This window comes from Eubalaena glacialis, chromosome 14 (assembly GCF_028564815.1).
Source record: "Eubalaena glacialis isolate mEubGla1 chromosome 14, mEubGla1.1.hap2.+ XY, whole genome shotgun sequence".
NCBI lineage: Eukaryota > Metazoa > Chordata > Mammalia > Artiodactyla > Balaenidae > Eubalaena > Eubalaena glacialis.
Window position 1 is genome coordinate 20,878,323 of NC_083729.1, and position 20,633 is coordinate 20,898,955.

Genomic DNA, 20,633 nt, shown 5'->3' on the forward strand with positions numbered 1-20,633 from the left:
CACACCTAGGCTTTCATTTCTAAAAGAAAAGTCTTTACTTCTAGCAATTTATAAAATTTAAAGGGCTGTGCCTGTACAAAGATGGGATTTTAAAAAATTACTTATAAGAAGTGTTTTATCCTACTTAATTCTCCCTTTGGTTTTTACCTATTTTCTTATTTGCAAGGCTTATTCCTTCACAGCAATTTGGGCTCTAGAGTCCATCTTAATGCCACCATTCTTTATTTCAATTTCTCTAGAGAAGCTGTTAATTCACTTTTTCCTGATTATCTGCCTACTGCTTTCAAGAGGGAACTTGGTGGCAGCTACTTCAAGCACTTACTTCTCAAATTATCCCTTTAGCCTTTCCTATTCCTATTCTTATGCCAAACTAGGAAGAGAAATCCAATATGAGTAATTTGCTGATGCTTACTTCAAATCCTTGTGATCATCTCCCCACCAATAAAACACAGCTTATCCTTAATAACCACCCTATTAACACAACGACCTGTTCCCTCCTACTTTATAAAATGGTAGAAATTTATAGTTTTATACTATATTTTAGAACTTTATAGTTATACAGTTTTATATTTGTACAATTTGCTATAATGTTCTGGAAGATAAGCCTTTTAAAGTACTAAATTTGAAACAGCTTTACCTAAAATGATAAAAAGCCCATTAATTAAAAACCCCAAATTCATGATATTCCTTTGTCTTTCCCTTGGTTGTAAGAAGTATGTATGTGTTATTTTGTGCTTATCTTTTTATTATAACACCAATAATCCACTTTGCCTTTTTTTTCGAGATGAAATTCACTTAATGTAAAATTCACCATTCTAAAGGGTACATTTCAATGTTTTTTAATATATTCACAATGTTATGCAGCCATCACCATGATCTAAGTCCAGAACATTTTCATCACCCCAAAAAGCAACCCCATACCTGTTAATACTTATTCCCAATCCTCCTCACCCTTAGTCCCTGGCAATCACTAATTTGTTTTCTGTCTGTATAGATTTGCCTACTCTGGACACTTCATATAAATGGAATTATACAAAATACGGTCTTTTGTTTTTGGCTTCTTTCACTTAGCATAATGTTTTCAAGGTTCATCCATGTTGTAGCATGTATCAGTCCTGCACTCCTTTTTATGGGTGAATAATACTCCATTGTATGTATCTACACATTTTGTTTATCTGTTCATCAGTTGATAGATATATGGGTTGTTTCCATTTTGTGGCTCTTATGAATTACGCTACTACGATCATTCATGTACAAGTTTTAGAGTATATACCTAGAAATGGAATTGTTGGGTCATACGGTAAATCTATGTATAACTTCTTGGGGACCTGTCAAACATTTTTCTACAGAGGCTGCCCCATTTTACAATCCCACCAGCAGTGCAGAAGTATTCCAATTTCTCCTTATCCTTGCCAACACTTGTTATTTTCTGGAGTTTTCCCCATTTTTTTTTTTTTTTAAACATCTTTATTGAAGTATAATTGCTTTACAATGGTGTGTTAGCTTCTGCTTTATAACAAAGTGAATCAGTTATACATATACATATGTTCCCATATCTCTTCCCTCTTGCATCTCCCTCCCTCCCACCCTCCCTATCCCACCCCTCTAGGTGGTCACAAAGCACCGAGCTGATCTCCCTGTGCTATGCGGCTGCTTCCCACTAGCTATCTATTTTACATTTGGTAGTGTATATATGTCCATGACACTCTCCATGTTTTATGCACCCATTCGTTTATCTTTTTAGTGACTGTATATTTTATCACGTTGATTTACCATGGTTTACAGTTTGGGTTCTTATTTCATTGGGGATGTTGACTGCACGCATTTTCCTTCTGTAATTATAAATATGGCTCTTAACAAATCTTTGCGACGAAGACTCTTTTCTTTCTGATGATTTCCTGGAAATATATTCATCCAAAGTGGGATTACTATGTCCATGAATATGAAGAGTTTTATAGCACTTGTTGCTGCCAGCAACGTAATATTTCTTTATTTCCTTCCATCAATTTAATTCAACAAAAGCTTACTGAGGGCTTATTGAGGACTAGGCATTACGCTAGGTTCAGGAGTATACAGATGTGGTCCTTACCCACCAGGCACATATAGTCCAGTAAGACAGATAAGAAAACAGATAATTTCATAACATGTAAGTATGAAGGAAGAGGTATGCACAGGACGCTGTAGGGGCACAGAGGAACAGGATTGTCTCTAGTGAGGGGAGGTAGGAGTAGGCTGGAAGGAAGAAATGAAACTTAAGGTGAATCTTGAAGACTGACAGGGAGTTAGCCAGGCATCAACAAAGGAACAGAAGCTTTAAAAGTACAGCCTGAAGTGGTTGAGGATTTATGAATAATCCTGTATTCCTGGGAGATCGAGTGTGTGTGTGTGTGTGTGTGTGTGTGTGTTGGGAGGAGGGGTCAGGGGTCAGAAAGAGAGAATAAGGACAAGAGTAATTCAAAGCAATCAAAGGAGGAGGAAGTTTCAAGGAAATAATAGTAGGCAATGTAAGCTGATGAAAAATCAAATAAGACTGAAAGTGCCCATTTGATTTTACCAGCTAAGTGGAGGAGCCTGGAAGTAGCCACTTCAGTGGAGCTCGTGGGCTTGGAAACCAGACTGGAGAGGGTTGAACCATGAGTGGAGGTTTGGAAGTAAGGGACAGCTTGACTAAGCCTTGTGACGAGGAGTTCTACTGATTTAATTTCTTTTCTCATTCTTTTTCTGAATATCTTAAAATAATTCAAGCGTAATTCAGTGGTTTCCAAATCTCTTCCTAATGAAATTTACTGTCTTGTCTTTTAGCAGCTAATCTGAAGTGGTAGATTGTTTGCAAAGAGGGTCGCAATAACTCCTCCCATCCTTCTGCCCAGGCCCCATGACCAGGTAACTTTGCCATTCCATCCATTAAGAGGTGGAATCTATTTCCCTTACCGTGAATATGGGTTGGCCTTGTGATTTGCTTTGTCCGGTACAATGAGACAGAAGTAACACTGTGTGACATCTGAGCCTCAGCCTTGAAAGCCTTATAGCTTCTACATCTAACCTCTTGGAATAATAAGTCCAGCAAGACCAGCAGAACTGCCCAGCTAAGCCCAGCCTAAACTGCTCACCACAGAATTATGAGTAAATAAAATGGTTGTTATTGTTGGCTACTAAGTTTTGAGCGATTTGTTATGTGGCAATAAATCACTTTGGGGCTTCCCTGGTGGCGCAGTGGTTGAGAATCTGCCTGCTACTGCAGGGGACACGGGTTCGAGCCCTGGTCTGGGAAGATCCCACATGCCGTGGAGCGACTAAGCCCGTGCACCACAACTACTGAGCCTGCGCGACTGGAGCCTGTGCTCCGCAACAAGAGAGGCCGCGATAGTGAGAGGCCTGCACACCGCGATGAAGAGTGGCCCCCGCTTGCCACAACTAGAGAAAGCCCTCGCACAGAAACGAAGACCCAACACAGCCAAAAATAAATAAATAAATTAATTAATTAAAAAAAAGAAAGAGTTCATGGTTAAAGCAGGAGATATTTAAAAATAAAAAATAAAAAAAAATAAATCACTTTGGCATCTGCTCAAATTTTTTTAATTTTTAAAAAATTTTTAAATAAAAAAATTTTTTTGGCAGGGCTGTGCAGCTTGTGGGATCTTAGTTCCCCGACCAGGGATGGAACCTGGGCCCTCAGCAGTGAAAGCACAGAGTCCTAACCACTGGACGGCCAGGGAATTTCCCTGCTCAATTTTTAAAAGTGTGTTTTCTTGCAGTTTATGCATACCAATACAACATTTCCTTATGAAAGGCTACGTATCATTAGTATACTCAGAGAGTTTTTTCTGCACTCCATCAAAATACAAAGTCAATTCCTATGAAATCTCAAAGTCTTTACTTAATTTTCTTTTGATTCCAACCATTTGTTTCCTGTCTTCAAGTCAATTCTCTGTCCAAGACAAAATATCTCACACTTTAACAGCGAATTTTTAAAAAGGAGAGGAGGGGTGAGAGGAGGAAGGTAGAAAGAGGGCATCTGTGAAGAGCCAGGGCATTGGATAAGACCAGCCATTCACAGAATGTAGTAATATACTCCTTGCCTGGGGTCTTTTTTCTCCAACTTTGTATCTCCAAAGTATGTCATGGTATCTGGATTTGGTGCACAGCTAATGTTCAACAAAGATACATGAAGAAATAATGAAGTTGCTATTTTTATACATTGTTTCATATTTGTATGTCTTGTTTCCTAACTTCTGCTACAGTTCTAGTCAAGCAGCCTGCACAGCCTTGGGTATATCAGGAAAGATTTCAAAGCCTTACTGTAGTAGATATCTATGTTGGCAACTATTCCCTCAATCCCTGCCGCAGGTTTTTGAGGATTCTTACAGGAAAATGGATCACAGCAAACTTTCCTGCTCACTTGCTCCTCTTAGGGTTTTTTGTTTGTTTGTTTTGTTTTGTTTTGTTTTTGCTAGTATCTTTCTCTTCCACCCAAACTAAGTAACCATCCATCTCAACTCCAATTATCTCAAAGTTTCATGAAGACAAAAATGATCCCTACCCAAAAATGGAGTCCCTTGCTTGGCTGTATGTTCAAATTGAAGAAACAAAGAAAGAAAGAAAGAAAAAAAAAAAAAAAAGAATAGTGGTTACATTTGGTTATATTTGCAGACCCGACATTAGATGAGGCAAACAGGAATAAGGAGAGAGGCATGACACCACTATGGCTACCCATCTGAATGATTAGTACTTGGTTTACCTAGAGTTCTGCTTCCATTTTATTTTATTTTTAAAAATATTTATTTCTTACTTCCATTTTAGTGTAGTAATAATGGGGAGGAGGATGTGTGTGTAGGAGAGGTATCAATTCTCTCTCTGCTCAGAAAATACAGATGTTGGGTCACTATCAGAACTTCAGAGAATGCTGACTATAAGACTTTGCCCACTGTAAAACTTGGCTGAGATCAGTTTTTTAAAATAATTCTCCTTTTATTTAATAGTCATGCTCATGAATAATGGATTTACAAGAGAAATAATCACTCATCTTCAAAACAAGAATGGCAAGTATACAGAGAGTCTGGATTTTATTCTTACCTCATATCACACTGGGCCTCCAGGTCCCTCTGAATCTTTACACTGCTTCGCTTGGTTTTGAATGACTGTTGACACCACTGACTTGGTGTTCAAATGTTAAGAGCACAAAAATGGCCAGAGAACCACTGGAGAACCAATGGAGGTGGGTGGGATGACGAGTCACAGAATCATGGAGATAATACCCTCCTCCACTGACATGGGAAGTGCAAGGTACAGAGCGGCACTACTTTATGCTGAAACTCAGTATACTGCACAGCCCTTTTCCGTGCTAAAGAATTTGATTGACCCACTCAAATAGAGTACTCAATACATTCTTACCTAGTAGGATTATTTTTGAAAAATGTAAAACACAGCAAAAACCGGGCAGACAAAACCCAACCTGAGAAGGTTTACGCTAGCCAGGGAATTTCTTTTTTTTTTTAAAGGAACTCCATTTATTTATTTATTTTTGGCTGTGTTGGGTCTTCGTTTCTGTGCGAGGGCTTTCTCCAGTTGCGGCAAGCGGGGGCCACTCTTCATCGCGGTGCGCGGGCCTCTCACTGTCGCGGCCTCTCTTGCTGCGGAGCACAAGCTCCAGAGGCGCAGGCTCAGTAATTGTGGCTTACAGGCCCAGTTGCTCCGCGGCATGTGGGATCCTCCCAGACCAGGGCTCGAACCCGTGTCCCCTGCATTGGCAGGCAGATTCTCAACCACTGCGCCACCAGGGAAGCCCCCTAGTTTTTTCTTTCCCCCCCCCTCCAGACTTGATTAAAAACTAACTTGTGAATTTTCTTTTTTAAAACATCTTACCATGGTAACTTGTAGAAGCATGGTGCAGTGGAAAAGTTATTCAACTAGAAGTTTGATGACCTGTTCTCTTATTCCAGTTTTACCATAAACTTTTGGGCAAGTTTTCCCAAAAACTTGCCCAAATTTAATTCTTCTGTTGTTCTGTTCTGTACAATTAGAACAACTACTCAGCCACGGTGCAGGGTTGTTAGGATGATCTAGTGAGATGTCAAACTGCTTTGAGTTTATGAATATAAGGCTTTATCATTGTTTAAAAATAAAAACCCAATCAGTATCTTTTTACAAGCTTCCTTGGGAAGTCTTGCCTATTTTTATGTCTTTAATAACTTATATTGGAGTCACTAACTATATTAGTCCTTAACTACCAATTTTCTAGATATCTCCATTTATCTGACTCCGTCTTACTTATGACTAAGTAAAACAGGAATTGTAGGAATTATACCACTTCCCCCACACCCCACCCCACCCCAGGTTATATTAGGAAGTTGATAACATTGTTCTAGCACGAATATCTTTTATGATTATCATTCTGGAAGGCAAAAAGCCTGAGCTTGAGTGTATGAGATATAGAAGAGAGGAACTTCAATGGATGAGGAGGCAGACCAAGGAAGCAAGCAATAACAAACTGTGCTCAGTACTGCGGTGCAGAAGGAAGAGACAGCATGGGGTATAGAAGGGCCTAGCCAGGCCAATATGAAGGGGTCCCTGGCAGCTCTGGGCTGCCTTAGGGATAAATGTGCCCTCGAATGGAATTCAGGAAAGAGGAGACGGGAAGGTGATTCACTTGCAAAGGCAAACTTGCTTACACGACAATTTTCTCTTCCTGGGTGAGAGTACCTGGTAAAAGGTACCTGGTAAAAGGATTCATGGGGTTTTGGAAAAATAATATCTTATATTTGTATGGGCTTAATTTAACAGGCTTATGCCATACCACTTCACGTGCTCTATGAAATAACTATAAGGTAGGACAAGAATTATGATCACTTTACAGATCAGTTGATTTCACCTTAGAGAAGTTAAATGATATAGTTTAATTAAATTTCAGAGATAAATAGGATCTTAGAGATTTAGTCTAATGCCCACTCTTTAAAAAAGAGAACATGTTATGTGACTTCCCTGGTGGCACAGTGGTCAAGAATCCACCTGCCAATTCAGGGGACACGGGTTCGAGCCCTGGTCCGGGAAGATCCCACATGCCGCGGAGCAACTAAGCCCATGCACCACAACTACTGAGCCTGCGCTCTAGAGCCCGCGAGCCACAACCACTGAAGCCCGCGCGCCTAGAGCCCGTGCTCCACAGCAAGAGAAGCCACCACAATGAGAAGCCTGCGCACCGTGACAAAGAGTAGCCCCCACTCGCCGCAACTAGAGAAAGCCCGCGTGCAACAACGAAGACCCAACGCAGCCAATAAATAAATAAATAAATAAATAAATAAATAAATAAATAAATACTCAATGTGATTTAAAAAAAAAGAGAGAGAACACGTTTAGGTGAAGTAAGCTGTCTAGGATCACACAGCCAGTATGTAACAGATGTCAAAGTATAAACCAAGTTCTGTGTTATGTTTCAGTTTAGAAGTTCTCAGACTGACTCATAATTGATTCAAACTTGTTACAATCTTCTGCAGGAGAGAGGCAGCAAATTGTAACTGCTTTCACAAAATTAAAAGCTGCTCTTTTTAAAACACTGCTTTTGAAGAAAATGTTAGAGAGGTAGGAAAAAATTTTACAAAATCAGAAATGTCACTTTGAATTTGCTTACATTTGAAGTGATTAACAATAACTGCAGTTTATGAGCTACTATTAGGTTCATGTACTCAAGTCACATTTTATGGCTTTTCACAATTAACTAAATATCTTTTACAAGTATGAAGTTTATATGCCAGATCCGTAAGCACAGGTCTTATATTAAAAATCATTTAGGGCTTCCCTGGTGGCGCAGTGGTTAAGAATTCGCCTGCCACTGCAGGCGACAGGGGTTCGAGCCCTGGTCCGGGAAGATCCCACATTCAGCGGAGCAACTAAGCCTGGGCGCCACAACTACTGAGCCTGCGCTCTAGAGCCCGCCTGCCTAGAGCTTGTGTTCCGCAACATGAGAGGCCACCGCGATGAGAGGCCCGCACACTGCAATGAAGAGTACCCCCCGCTCCACACAACTAGAGAACGCCTGTGTGCAGCAACAAAGACCCAACGCAGCCAAAAATAAAATAAAGTGGATTTCTATAAAAAAAATTAAAAAATAAAAATCATACAAGTTTTTTTTTTTCTCTTCATATCGATTAAAAGAAACACATAAGGGCTTCCCTGGTGGCTCAGTGGTTGAGAATCTGCAGGGGACACGGGTTCGAGCCCTGGTCTGGGAAGATCCCACATGCAGCGGAGCAACTAGGCCCGTGAGCCACAACTACTGAGCCTGCGCGTCTGGAGCCTGTGCTCTGCAACAAGAGAGGCCACAATAGTGAGAGGCCCGCGCACCGCGATGAAGAGTGGCCCCCACTTGCTGCAACTAGAGAAAGCCCTCGCACAGAAACGAAGACCCAACACAGCCAAAAATACATAAATAAATAAATTAAATAAAATAAAAAAAAGAAACACATAATAGAGGAAATCTATAGTGTATTACTTGGGAGAATAGCTTCAGTCTGATTAACAGATTTGTCTAAAATTCCAATTCAGTTTTCTTATTAATACACAGAGAGGATTTAAATACAGTACCTGCACAAAGAAAATACTTTTATAAGGAGGTGGTTTCATAGTTTTCCTTTCATTAGAGCCAACTTCCTTCTTAAAGGGAGGTTCGCATTTCCAATGTCCTTCTCAAAGCTGGGCACTTCACAGTGTATCAGAGATCTTTGCTCACTCATTCAACAGAATGTATTGACCATGTACCATTTGCAAGCTGCTAGGCTGTGGGACATGGGGAAAATAGGTTGTATAAGATACAAATCCTCCCCTTAGGGCAAGTGAGGGAAAATAACACCCAAATTTATTGCTCATCTACCATGTACCAAGTATGATGATAGATGTTTTATATCTATTACCTCGTAAGAATCTTTATTTATTTATTTATTTATTTATTTTTGGCTGTGTTGGGTCTTCGTTGCTGCGGTCTTTAGTTGCAGCGAGCGGGGGCTGCTCTTTGTTGTGGTGTGCGGGCTTCTCATTGCGGTGGCTTCTCTTGTTGCGGAGCACGAGCTCTAGGCGCGCGGGCTTCAGTAGTTGTGGCATGCGGGCTCAGTAGTTGTGGCTCTCAGGCTCTAGAGTGCAGGCTCAGTAGTTGTGGTGCACGGGCTTAGGTGCTCCGCGGCATGTGGGATCTTCCCGGACCAGGGCTTGAACCCGTGTCCCCTGCATTGGCAGACGGATTCTTAACCACTGCGCCACCAGGGAAGTCCCTACCTCGTGAGAATCTTAAAGTTTAGAAGCTAAGACATATGCAGAAACAATAACATACTTGACATATATTGAGTCCTCAATTAGTATTTGTTGAATGAATGAATGCAAAGAACATAAGAGATCTCAAAATAATTGCCCTTGTTTCAGAGTCCCAGAGAGATTGAGAGGCTCCCTTATGTGGTGGCTTTCCATACCAGAGAACAAGTTTGAGTTGACCATTTCCGAGCTGTGTAATTAAGTGATCCTGGTCAGGTTAGGTAGTCTGAATTTTGATTTCCTAATCTGCAAAGCGGGTAAAATGCCTCCCGTTTCTCACGGTGTTGTTATAGGGGTTGGTGATAAGCTATGTAAATTTCCCCACCTAGAAGGCGATCAATAAATGGTAGCAACTATTACCATTATTCAATTTTATTATTAGACTGATACACACTAGCCATAGATCTAGTGTTCTTTCTATAATTGTCTCCAGTTATGTAAACGCACTTCTTGCAAACGCATTTAAGGACCCCTTAGAGACTCAGGGATCAGTGTTTTTATCTGGTCGGGAGACACTGGCAATCTTCATTTGGAACAGAGCAATAAATAGAGCGGAGTGTGTCCAAGGTTCACAAACAACGCTGTCCCTAGGGACTTGTCTCCAAAGCTCTTTCACGCCCCTTTACTGGCTGCAAAAAGCCTCTCACTGGCTTCTCTACAGCAAATTACGTTCACTAAGCTACTGCGTGCAGCGCACTGTGCCAGGAACTGGAAGCGGGCTGGGCACAGACGCTTTGTCTGCTTTTACTTCACGGCTTGGGGGAACTAAGCCCTCTTTCCTGAGGTACTGCTGAACTGATTCGCACGCAATCACTCTACCCACCCCAAAACTAAAAAGGTATCCCCAAATCTCTACACAGGCACAGATGCCACATCACCCCCAGCACACCCCAGAGACGAAGAGCAAGGCCTCCTGGGAAACTGACCTTTCACCTCCCCTCTTGCCTTACCTCAACTCACCAATTTTGACGCTAGCTAATAAAGCGACGAGGAAGCCTAGAAGGCGGAACTTAGTGGCTCCCGATCCACGCTGATTGGACTGCGACGGCGCGAAGGGGGAACCGCGTGAGCCTGCTAGCTACCCACCCTCGGTGGGCGGGGAGAAGTGGGGGCTGCGCTTGCGTGCTGGGAGGCGGCGGAAGTGGCCGGGGTGGCTACGCGTGCGCGGTGGGCGGAGCACGGCTTTTCCAGCTCTTTTGCCAGCCCAGGTCTTCCCAGTCTTGCCAAGCTGGTGTGGTGCTCGTGTTTCCCCATCTCGTCGTGGAGCGTCGCTGCCGAGTGGGCGCTAGTGTTCGCGTCGTCATGGCTGGTTACGAATACGTGAGCCCGGAGCAGCTGGCCGGCTTTGATAAATACAAGGTAGCGCGGGCCCCGCGGACGCCCCTCGCCCTGCTGGTCCCGGCCTCTCCTAGGCGCCTAAGGGGCCGGCGCGGTCCGTGTCACCTTGTGCCGCGTGGCTCCGGGCAGGCTGGCGGGAGTTTCTCCGTGGGTCCTGCCGAGTGCTGGGGCTTTGGGGTCGGGGAGCGTTGGAGCATCCTAGGCCCGCCGCTCCGACTCGGTACCCTCCCGGGGGATTGCCTTTTCCTTAGGAGACCGGTCGACGAGAGTGGAGCGAGAGAATTCCCTTCGCTTCTTTACTTCGTTATTATTATTATTTTTACTCCCCTGAGAGGTGATGCAGTTCCCTTCTGTGGTGTCTTGTCTTCCTTTTAATGAAGAAGTTTCTACTCGGCTCTCTTGCATTCAACTTCGGAGATGGAGAGAATCATTTGGCAGATGAGGCCCGGGGAGGGAGAGTGACTGCTGGGGCCAAACTGCAGATGCGCTCGCTTCCACTCCCAGGAAAGAGGCGCCTGGGCGGCCAGTGAAGTACTTGTGCACAGGCAGGAACTGGAACCGTGTAGTGGAAAGAGCGCGGGCTTTGCAGTGCATATAAACCTGATACCGAACCTGATACTAGAATCTAATTTCTTTATTTGACTTTGGGCCAAATAATAGTCTCTACGGTGCAGAATGATTATGAGAATTGGAGAAGCGCCTGGTACATAATGGGCCTCCAGTAAATGCTGGTTGTTCACTTTCCTTCACGTACGGTTCTCCTCCACGACTCCCTTATCAGTGAATGACTCCACTATCCGTCCAGTCATTTGCCCAAGCCCCACATTTGGGCAGTAACCTTTCATCCTTGCTACCTGTGTCGCTTTCACTACTGAGTTCTCTACCCCACCCACCAGCCGGTGAATCACCAGGTCCTGTATGTTCTGTCATTTTTAGCCTAAAGTAGAAAGATGGTTCCATTACCACTCTCCCCACATATACTTTAATCTTTTAATTTTATAATGGTTCTAGAATATTTTAGAATAGATTTACAGAAAAATTGTGAAGATCATACATACAGAGTTTCCATATACTCCACACCCGGTTTTCACTGTTATTAACATCTTATGGTACGTTTGTCACAATTAATGAACCGATATTTACACATTATTATTAACCTATGCGCATACTTTATTCAGATCTCCTTAGTTTTCACCTAATGTTCTTTTTCTGTTCTGGGATCTCATCCAGAATACCACATCACAGTTACTCATCATGTCTCAAGGCTCCTCTTGGCTATGAAAATTTCTCAGACTTTTCTTGTTTTTGATAACCTTGACAGTTTTGAGGAGTTCTGGTCAGGTATTGTGTAGAATGTCCCTCAATTGGGATTTGTCTGATTTTTTTCTCATGATTAGACAAGGGTCATGGGGTTTTGGGAGGAAGACCACAGGGTTGAAGTGCCTTTCTCATTGTAAGAAGAGTACATGTCATCGTGTCATGGGCATGACTTATCACTGTTGATGTTGACTTTGATCACCTTGCTGAGGTAGTGTTTGTCAAGTTTCTCTTTGAAAGGAAGTCAGTACGCGCAGCCCTCACTTAAGGAGTGGAGAGTTATACTTCACCTCCTTGAGGGCAGAGTGTTGACATAATTTATTTGGACTTCTGCATGGAAGATTTATCTTTTCTTCCCAATGTATATTTATTCAATGATTTATTTATATCAGTATGAATTCACGGATATTTATTTTATACTTTGGGTTATAATCCAATACTACTTGATATGGTTGCTTACGCACATCCACTTTTGCCCTTCCAGTTCTTTCTCTATGCTTCGTAGTGATCTTTTAAAAAAATGTGCATCTGGTCACATCACTCCTTTGCTTAAAATCCTCCATTGTCTTCCCTTTGCTCTTGGAATGAAGTCCAAAAATCCAGAACATGATCTGCATGGCTCTGAATGATCTGGCCCTTGTCTGTGTCATCAGCTTCATGTCATGCCACTCACTGTCTACCCCTCCCAACATTAGTAGCCATCTCTCCCGTCTCCTTTTTTTCAGGTCTTCAAGTAATGTTGTTATGTCTGCCAGGAATGTAGCTCCCCATTTATGTTCATCTTCACATCTTAAATATTCCTCAGAGAAGCATTCCCTAAGTATCTCGTTCCCCTTAAGTGTGCTCTCACAGTACCCTCTGCTCCTTTATGGAATTAGTTCTTTAGGTGTCTCCCCATTAGAACGCAGTACCCAAGTGGTTAGACTCGTCTTATGGATCACCATGGCCTGAGCACAGTGCTTCTGTGCATAGGCATCCAGTAGACATTTGTGGAATGAATGAATAACTGAGAAGAGTCATAGTGGATCTTGTCAAACTGGAATTGGAAGAACTGTAAGGGACCTTATAAGGTCACATAGTACATTCCTCTGCTTTCAAGCAATATTGTGCCATACCATTTTGAACTGAGGTGCTGACTTGTCTAAAAATTTTAAGTCGAAATTTAACCCAGTGCAGGGCTTTCACTAAAGAAGGTTATTAACCTAGATACCTCTTGTTTTCCCTTAAGCTCTACCACCTTTCTGTTACCTCTTCTGCACTGTAAATATTGACATATAAAACTTTTTCTTCCTTACTAGGATCTGGCTTTCTGGTAGGTGCCAATAGACTAGCTGTTTCATTTGCAGCAGTGTCTGTAATAGGGAATCTTCTTTTTTTTTTTTTTTTTTGTAAGCTGTCTTTCCTAGATTTATACTTCCGACTAGATAGGTGTCCTAATTTACAGAAAATTTTACTGTGATTTTTTTCCGTTCCTATTTTTCCCTCTTCCGTTATCTGACTCACTTCCTGTGTCTGACAGCAGATTTCCTATCATCTTGGAAAACAAAGGTCAATTTAGCCAGCATCCAATGTTCACTAAAACGTAGTTTATTGATGTTATTTTAGTTATAATGAGGCTTCCTTTAAAAAACTGGGGGTGGGGGGGTGTGGCACAAATTTATAACCTAAACTACTTCTTGTAGAAGGTTCTTTACTCACTACTGTGTTCATATTAAAAAAATATGAATCCAAAGGTCCAAAGGAAAAAAGTCTGTGTGGTCAGTTTAACTGGAACATGAATTGCACCTAGAGACCTTTTCTTCCTGAAGATCACCCACTCCCATTATGTGGGCTTCGACAGTGAGTGCTTTGTAAATGCTTATCGCATTAAAACAGCTTTTGAGGAAGATCATCCCATAAATGGGTAAAGACCCAAAACACTCAAAAGAGATTTTTATTCCCTGATGTGACCCTGTGTATTAAAGCAAAGAGTTGTAGAGAAAAATTAGTACTATAAAAGCAGCTGGTGGAAAAATTACTTTTGAACCAGTTTAATTTCTTTATCTTCCCTAGAGGTACATCTGAGGAGCTACAGTTGGAAACCTGGCAGTTATTCAGAATAACTCCTGAAAGGAACGCACACATAGAGTAGTAATTAGGTTTCTGTAGTAAGAAACTCTTAAGACAATTGATTTTGAGTATAGAAGAAAGCATGGGATGGATTCTGTGTTATATGCTCTCTAAACACTGATGTTCTTCATTGTGTTACCCCAGCCTTATCAAACAGTTGAATAATTAGTTGAGTGTCTGCCCTCTCTGTTAGGATATGCGCTCTGGGAGGGCACATCCTACAGCTCTCTTGTTCAATGTGACCAAGGTCTGGCACATGAACAGAGTAGGCATTTGACAAATATTTGCTGAAGGAATGCAAGTGTAAAAGAATAAAAACCATTTTGGAAGTATGGTAAAATGGAGCTGTGCATCTCCTGGAAATTGGAAGGATACTTTTGTATTTTGAATGTGAAGATGTCGAAAGTTTAACCACCGTTGTTCTCTGTTGCTTATTAATGTACCTTCAGACAGTTATGTTGAGGGATTTCACTCTCAAGAGGCTTATCATTCCTTCTCTCTTCTTATCCTATCTTTAGTTGAAGGATTTTCCCACTTATCTAAGGGTGAAACTTCTATTGTGGTATACCTAATCTGACCTAAGGAAGGCTTAGTTTCAATTGATAGTGTAGCAGCTAGTTTCAAATTGTATCATTTTGCTCTAGAGAGGAAGTGTTCTGTGAAATATCTTGTTTGGTTTCAAGAATATAATTTTATGATGAATTGGTTTCTGCTATTATGGTAGTTAATTAACTTGACTGTCAGCAATAACCTGATGACAGGAATTGTGATAATTGTGAATTTAGGTGGGAAGGAGAGGCTGCATACATCTTGATGGTAATGCTAAAGAACTGGAATCTGGCCTGCACCCTTACTGATTCATGCAGTTTGATTTTGTTTATTCAGTAAGCATTTACTGAGGGCCTGCTCTGTGTCAGACATGGCACTGGGGCTGCAAAATTAAGCTAAGCTAGAATTCCTGACTTCAAGGAACTCAGTTTGGTGGCATATGGGCAAGGAAATAAACGGATATAAATAGTTGATAAATACAGTTAGGTAAGTGTTGGGTGCTGTGGGAGAGAAGGAAGCAGCTCCAGGGAGTAAGGGTTAAGGCTGAGAAAGGCTTCAGAGAGGGGATGGAGGGGAAGGCAGAGCTCAGTCTAGAGGATGAAGCTGAGTAGGCCCCAGTTCTTACCAGGTGAAGAGGGGAGAAAAGGCATCCCAGAACTGGAGAGCAGTGGGGTGAGTGCACAAGGGTCGAGGCCTGAGAGTATTTTCTGGGAACCATAAGATGTTAGGTGTTGGGGCTTGGTGGTGGAGTGTCAAGAGAAGAGACTGGAGAGGGAGGTGGGGTCCCCTCAGAGGGGGATGGTTTGATGTAAAGGATTTCTGGATTTTACCCTGTAGATCATTGTTTCTGTGGTCCAAGGACTATTGGCATTAGAATCACCTGGGGAAAGTGTTTAGCCAATTTCTAGGTCCATTTTGGGAGGTTCAGATCGGGTTGGTCGCTGTGATATTCATGTTAGACACATAGCTCAGGTGGTTCTTAGGTACATGGTAATGCTATAGGTTTGGGGAGCCACTTACAAATTTTAAACAGGATCAGATTTTAATTTTAGGAAGCTCACCCCGGCAACTAGAAAATGAATGGAGAGCAGTGGAGGTAGGGGTGATCTGGAGACCTTTTTGAGGAAGGCCTGAATCAAAGCGGTGGGGATAGAAGGGGAGATGGGAATCTAAAGAAGGAGGTCAAAACTGGTTAACCTGCCCACTGAATTTGGCCAGCAGATATGTTTAATTTGGCTCACACCTACTTTGTTTCAAAAATTAGTATCTTCCCCATAAAAGCCCAGATTTCTGGATTCTCTTGAAAAACTAAAATATTGGATAACATAGGCCCTGAACTTCTTCCTGACAAGGATCTCCTGAAGCTGAATAGTGCTTGCCCTCTTCAAAAAGGGTGTTTGCTCTCTAGTGTGCCATTTCCCCACCCGTCCCTGTGCTCCACGCAGGTCTGCTCTGTTCAGTTTACCTGCCTGATCCCTATGTACATTTGATTGTGATCCTTGATTTAAGATTTTAAATTGACAGAACACGGTAACTGACTAGCTGGAAGGGGTGAAGGTAAAAGATGCGGAGGAGTCTGGGATGACTCAGGTTCTAGTAGGATGACTGGGTGGATAGAGGCAGCAGTCACTGAGGTAGGGGTTTTGTGAAGCATTAACTCTTTGGTAATAATGGCACCCAGCATTTGTTGAGTCTAAGAGTTAATCCTCTTGATATTTCAGTGAGGAGGTATTTTATTAATACGTCATCAGTAACCTAACTCATACGAGATTGGTCCTTACAGAACAGAAGCAAAATTATAATTTAAATGATGAATGATGCTGAATCTGGCAGAATAACAGTAATCTTTTGCACAGGGCACTTCTCTTGGACAGGACCATGGGGTAGACTTCTCTTGGAAGATGTGGTCTTTGGACCTGGAATTAAAACAAAGAAAATGTCATGTTCTAGAGAAATATCATTTGTGGATGAAATGTCCCCCATTAGAGGACTGTTTCTGTAATGATTTCAAAGACTAGAACACTTTTCCTCCAGAGTCACAGGGGAAACATGAGAAATTCCTGATCTTTTGATTTTCACTTGTTATGACTGCAGGCCGACTACAATATAATGTGTTAATTATGGCATTAGCTAGATATGTTACAGTTAACTCAAGCATAACTTATCTTTAGTTGTGCCTTGGTCTCCTTGAGTAGATGTGGGAAACTGGCCTCTCCCACTTGTAAGTACATTAGTAAGGCTTGAAAAGTATTATAGTCGTCTTAGATATAAATTTACAAATGTCTCATAGAAAGAATTATTTTTGCAGTTGGTAGAGACAGAGGAATCTTTCAGGAGTGAGAGAAAAATGGATGGGAAACTTCTGCAGAGTGAGAGAGAGAGCGAGAGAGATTGTTAGGTAGAAGGTTACTCCATTTCTAGGTGCTATTTGGAAGAAACATCTTGAATTGGTTCTTAAACTACTTTCTGAAATATCAGTTCACTGCTGATGGCTTGCTTTTGTAACTGCTGTAATTCTTTTTTTAATTTATTTATTTATTTATTTTTGGCTGTGTTGGGTCTCCGTTTCTGTGCGAGGGCTTTCTGTAGTTGTGGCAAGCGGGGGCCACTCCTCATCGCGGTGCGCGGGCCTCTCACTGTCGCAGCCTCTCTTGTTGCGGAGCACAGGCTCCAGACGCGCAGGCTCAGTAATTGTGGCTCACGGGCCCAGTTGCTCCGCGGCATGTGGGATCCTCCCAGACCAGGGCTCGAACCCGTGTCCCCTGCATTGGCAGGCAGACTCTCAACCACTGCGCCACCAGGGAAGCCCTGCTGTAATTCTTAAATGTCAAGAACTTCTCTGCTGAATAAGAGTTTGCGCGGTGCATAAGGGAGAGGGGAAAGATGTTTCAGTCAGAGAGTCTGATGGGAACCAAGGCACAGAGCCTGGGAGGACCATGCTAAATTAGCGGCACAAGGAAGTGGAAGGTGTGTGAGGGACCAGGCCGAGCCTAGTGAGCTCAATGAGGGGAAGTTGCAAGGGCAAGAGCAACGTCATTGTAAATACCCAATAGTGATAATGATAATGATGGCAAACATTTATATAGCATTTACTATATGCCAGGCATTCTTTAAGTGCTTTACATATATTGTCTCATTTAATATTCACAAGTGCTTTGTGAGGTAGAGGTACTATTATTTTCCCCGTTTTACTGAGACACAGTGTTTAAGTAACTTGCTCAAGGTCCCACAGCTGAGATTTGAACCCAGGCATTCTGCGTCTGGAGTCCATGTTCTTCATGCTGTGTTGCCTCTCAATTCTAAGAATGACGTATAAACTCTGCTTTGTAGTTACTGGGTGTTTTGTGCAAAAGGTATAAACATTAGAATAAAGACCTTCAGTGACGTGCTTAATTGGGTTTGTGTCTAATGTTTACAGATGGGGAAAATGTACAGTGAAAAAGGAAGAACTGACTGTTTTTTCTTCCTCCAGTTTTAAATTATTCATAGGGACAAGTGGGCTTGTATTTGCTAGTCTTATATTTAGTTGACTATTAAGAACATTTCATTCACTATTAGCTCTAATTGCAGTAAATGGCTTTTGATTAAATAATTAGCTTTGGGACTGATATTGAGTTAAATAGAACCCACATCCTGGCTTTGCGATCTTGAGCATAACTTAGTCTCTCTAACCAGGTTTCCTCATCTGTGAAATGGGGTAGTACCTGCCTCATAGGATCATTGTCAAAATTGAGTGAGTTAATATTTGTAAAGTGCCTGGCACTTAGTGATGTGTTAGTGTTAAGTAAATAAAAAATACAACTTGACACTTGTGCTTCTCTGCTTGTGAACATTAACTGTCATATAACATATACACACATACTCACACCTGAGGAGGTTATACCAAGAGAAAGGATGTTTCAGCAAAGGAAGAGTAAGTAAATTTTTTCAAATACCACTTTCCTATTTATGAATCTGCAGTACCTCCCACATATTTATCGTGTGTTTGATGTCGAGATTCCTCAGCAAGGATTTCAAGTCCCTTCACTAAATGACCCCTCCTTTTGTCTTATCTTCTCATCTCTCGTTAGTTTATTATATGTTGTTTAAGTCTAGCAAGCAAACATTTGTCATCAGGACATGCTTGTTCTTGTCTCGCTGCTCTAGTTCTTCTCCAGTCGTCTCTCACCACCTTCTCTCCTCTGACGCATTAGCAGGTATAAATGACAGTATTCACGGAAATGGGATCTCATTGTCCACTGAGTCATGTTCTCTGTGGGTGTAGTTCTTAAAGTCTTGTATTGATTAAAAAGTACTTTAAGAAACTTTAAATTTCTGTCTTAGGGTTAATATAATGCCCCCCCCCCTTTTCATTTTCAGTTCGATTTGGTGTTTTTCTTTCTTGGTAGATTATTACTAGCACAGTGCCTTGCATTTAGTGAATTTTATTATACCTTGTCTCTTGCTCGCAGTGCAGTATTTGAAGTTGCCATCAGGAGGTTTAGGTGTTGACCACTAAGCTGATGGTGCGGCTTTTCCTTCAGCTGAGGAGTTTGCAGGAGTGTCATTCACATTTGTTTTCACCAGAGCCGTGGCCCTCAGACTTGAGGGTGCCTCAGAATCAACTGGAGCGTTTGTTAAAAGACAGATTGCTGGGCCCTACCCCCAGGCTGTCTGATTCTGTTTATTTAGGGTAGGGCCCAAGGATTTGCACTCAGTTTGGCAACTACATTTTGAGAAGCACCTCATCAGAGAAATATTCCATTATATTGAAGAGCAGTTAATAAAACCAAGAAACGGATGTAAAGGAGTAAGAAGCTATATTACCGTAATGTTCATATGTTAGCCCTCAAGTATCAGGTAGTCTTGATTTTGTGGATAGGAGCCTCAAGGTATCTCTTACTAGAAAAGAGGATGATGCAGTGCTTTCAGTATTGGATATTAGTTTTCTATCGCTGGATAACAAATTACCACAGACTTGGTGCATAAAACAACACACATTTATTGTTTCACAGTTTCTGTGAGTCAGGGCACCAGTTACCTGGCTCCTCTGCTTGAGGTCTCGCCAGCCTGCAGTGAAGGTGTCAGCTGGGCTGTGCTCTCATCTAGAGTTTGGGGTCCTCATCCAGGCTCATGTGGTTGTTGGCAGAATTCAGTTCTTTCCAGTTGTAGGGCTGAGGCTCTCGGCTCCTAGTAGTTGCCCACTTTTCTGGCCACATGGCCTTCACTATAGGCAGTTCATAACATTGCTGTTTGCTTCTTCAAGGTCAATGGGAGACTCTTCTCCAAACTGTTAAGATGGAGTCTTAGGTAATGAACTATATCATGGAAGTGACATCTCATCACCTTTGCCATATAATGTTCTCTCACTCAAGGCAGTGACATCGATCACCTTCACTATATTCTGTTCGTTAGAAGCAAGTTACAGGTTCCACCCTCAGGGGAATGACTGAACCATCAATAGGAGGGGATTGATTATACAAGGGCTTGACTCACTGGGGATTACCTTAGGATGTGTCCGCCACAAATTGGAAGACAGAAAAATGTGTATTGGACGATATTATGTTAATAACAATTTCAGTATATTGGATCTAGGTAGCTCATGATTGTATTTGAGCCAGGAGGGGGTAGTCTGGATTAAAGCAAAGTGATCCATTTCACAGAAACGTTCCAAGATGATTCATAAAGGGTTTACGGTTTAGACCTTCCTGCTTATTAGCTGTTAATCCCTGAATTTTATAGTTTCTTCATCTGTAAAATAGGGAGGAATAATCTACCTTATCTATTTTACAATATCAAATAAGAGAACAAATGTAATTGTACTTTGGAAACTATAAAACATACAAATGTAGACATGGTGTTATTAATAGGGGGAGAGTAAGAGCAACTTCCCCTTGTGAAGTGAAAAGTTGCTGTAGACTAGTTCCCAGGGGAAAAGAGTTCCTCTCGTCACTGGTGGAGTCACTCTATACTGCCATTTAAGTAAACATGCAGAGTAGTTCATGCATTTATTCATTCATATGTGCAAACATTCAGATATGTTTACT

General features: G+C 41.8%; 1 protein-coding gene across 2 annotated transcripts in view; it reads left to right on the forward strand.

The window, feature by feature from the left end:
• Window positions 1-10,499: 10,499 nt before the first annotated feature.
• The window catches only part of SELENOI (selenoprotein I), a 37,906-nt gene continuing 27,772 nt past the window's right edge, over window positions 10,500-20,633 (forward strand). For both annotated transcript variants that reach the window (XM_061210696.1, XM_061210697.1), the window contains exon 1: window positions 10,500-10,653. In XM_061210696.1, the coding sequence (XP_061066679.1) occupies window positions 10,597-10,653 (57 nt within the window). In that variant the 5' untranslated portion in view covers window positions 10,500-10,596. The remainder of the gene's footprint in view (window positions 10,654-20,633) is intronic.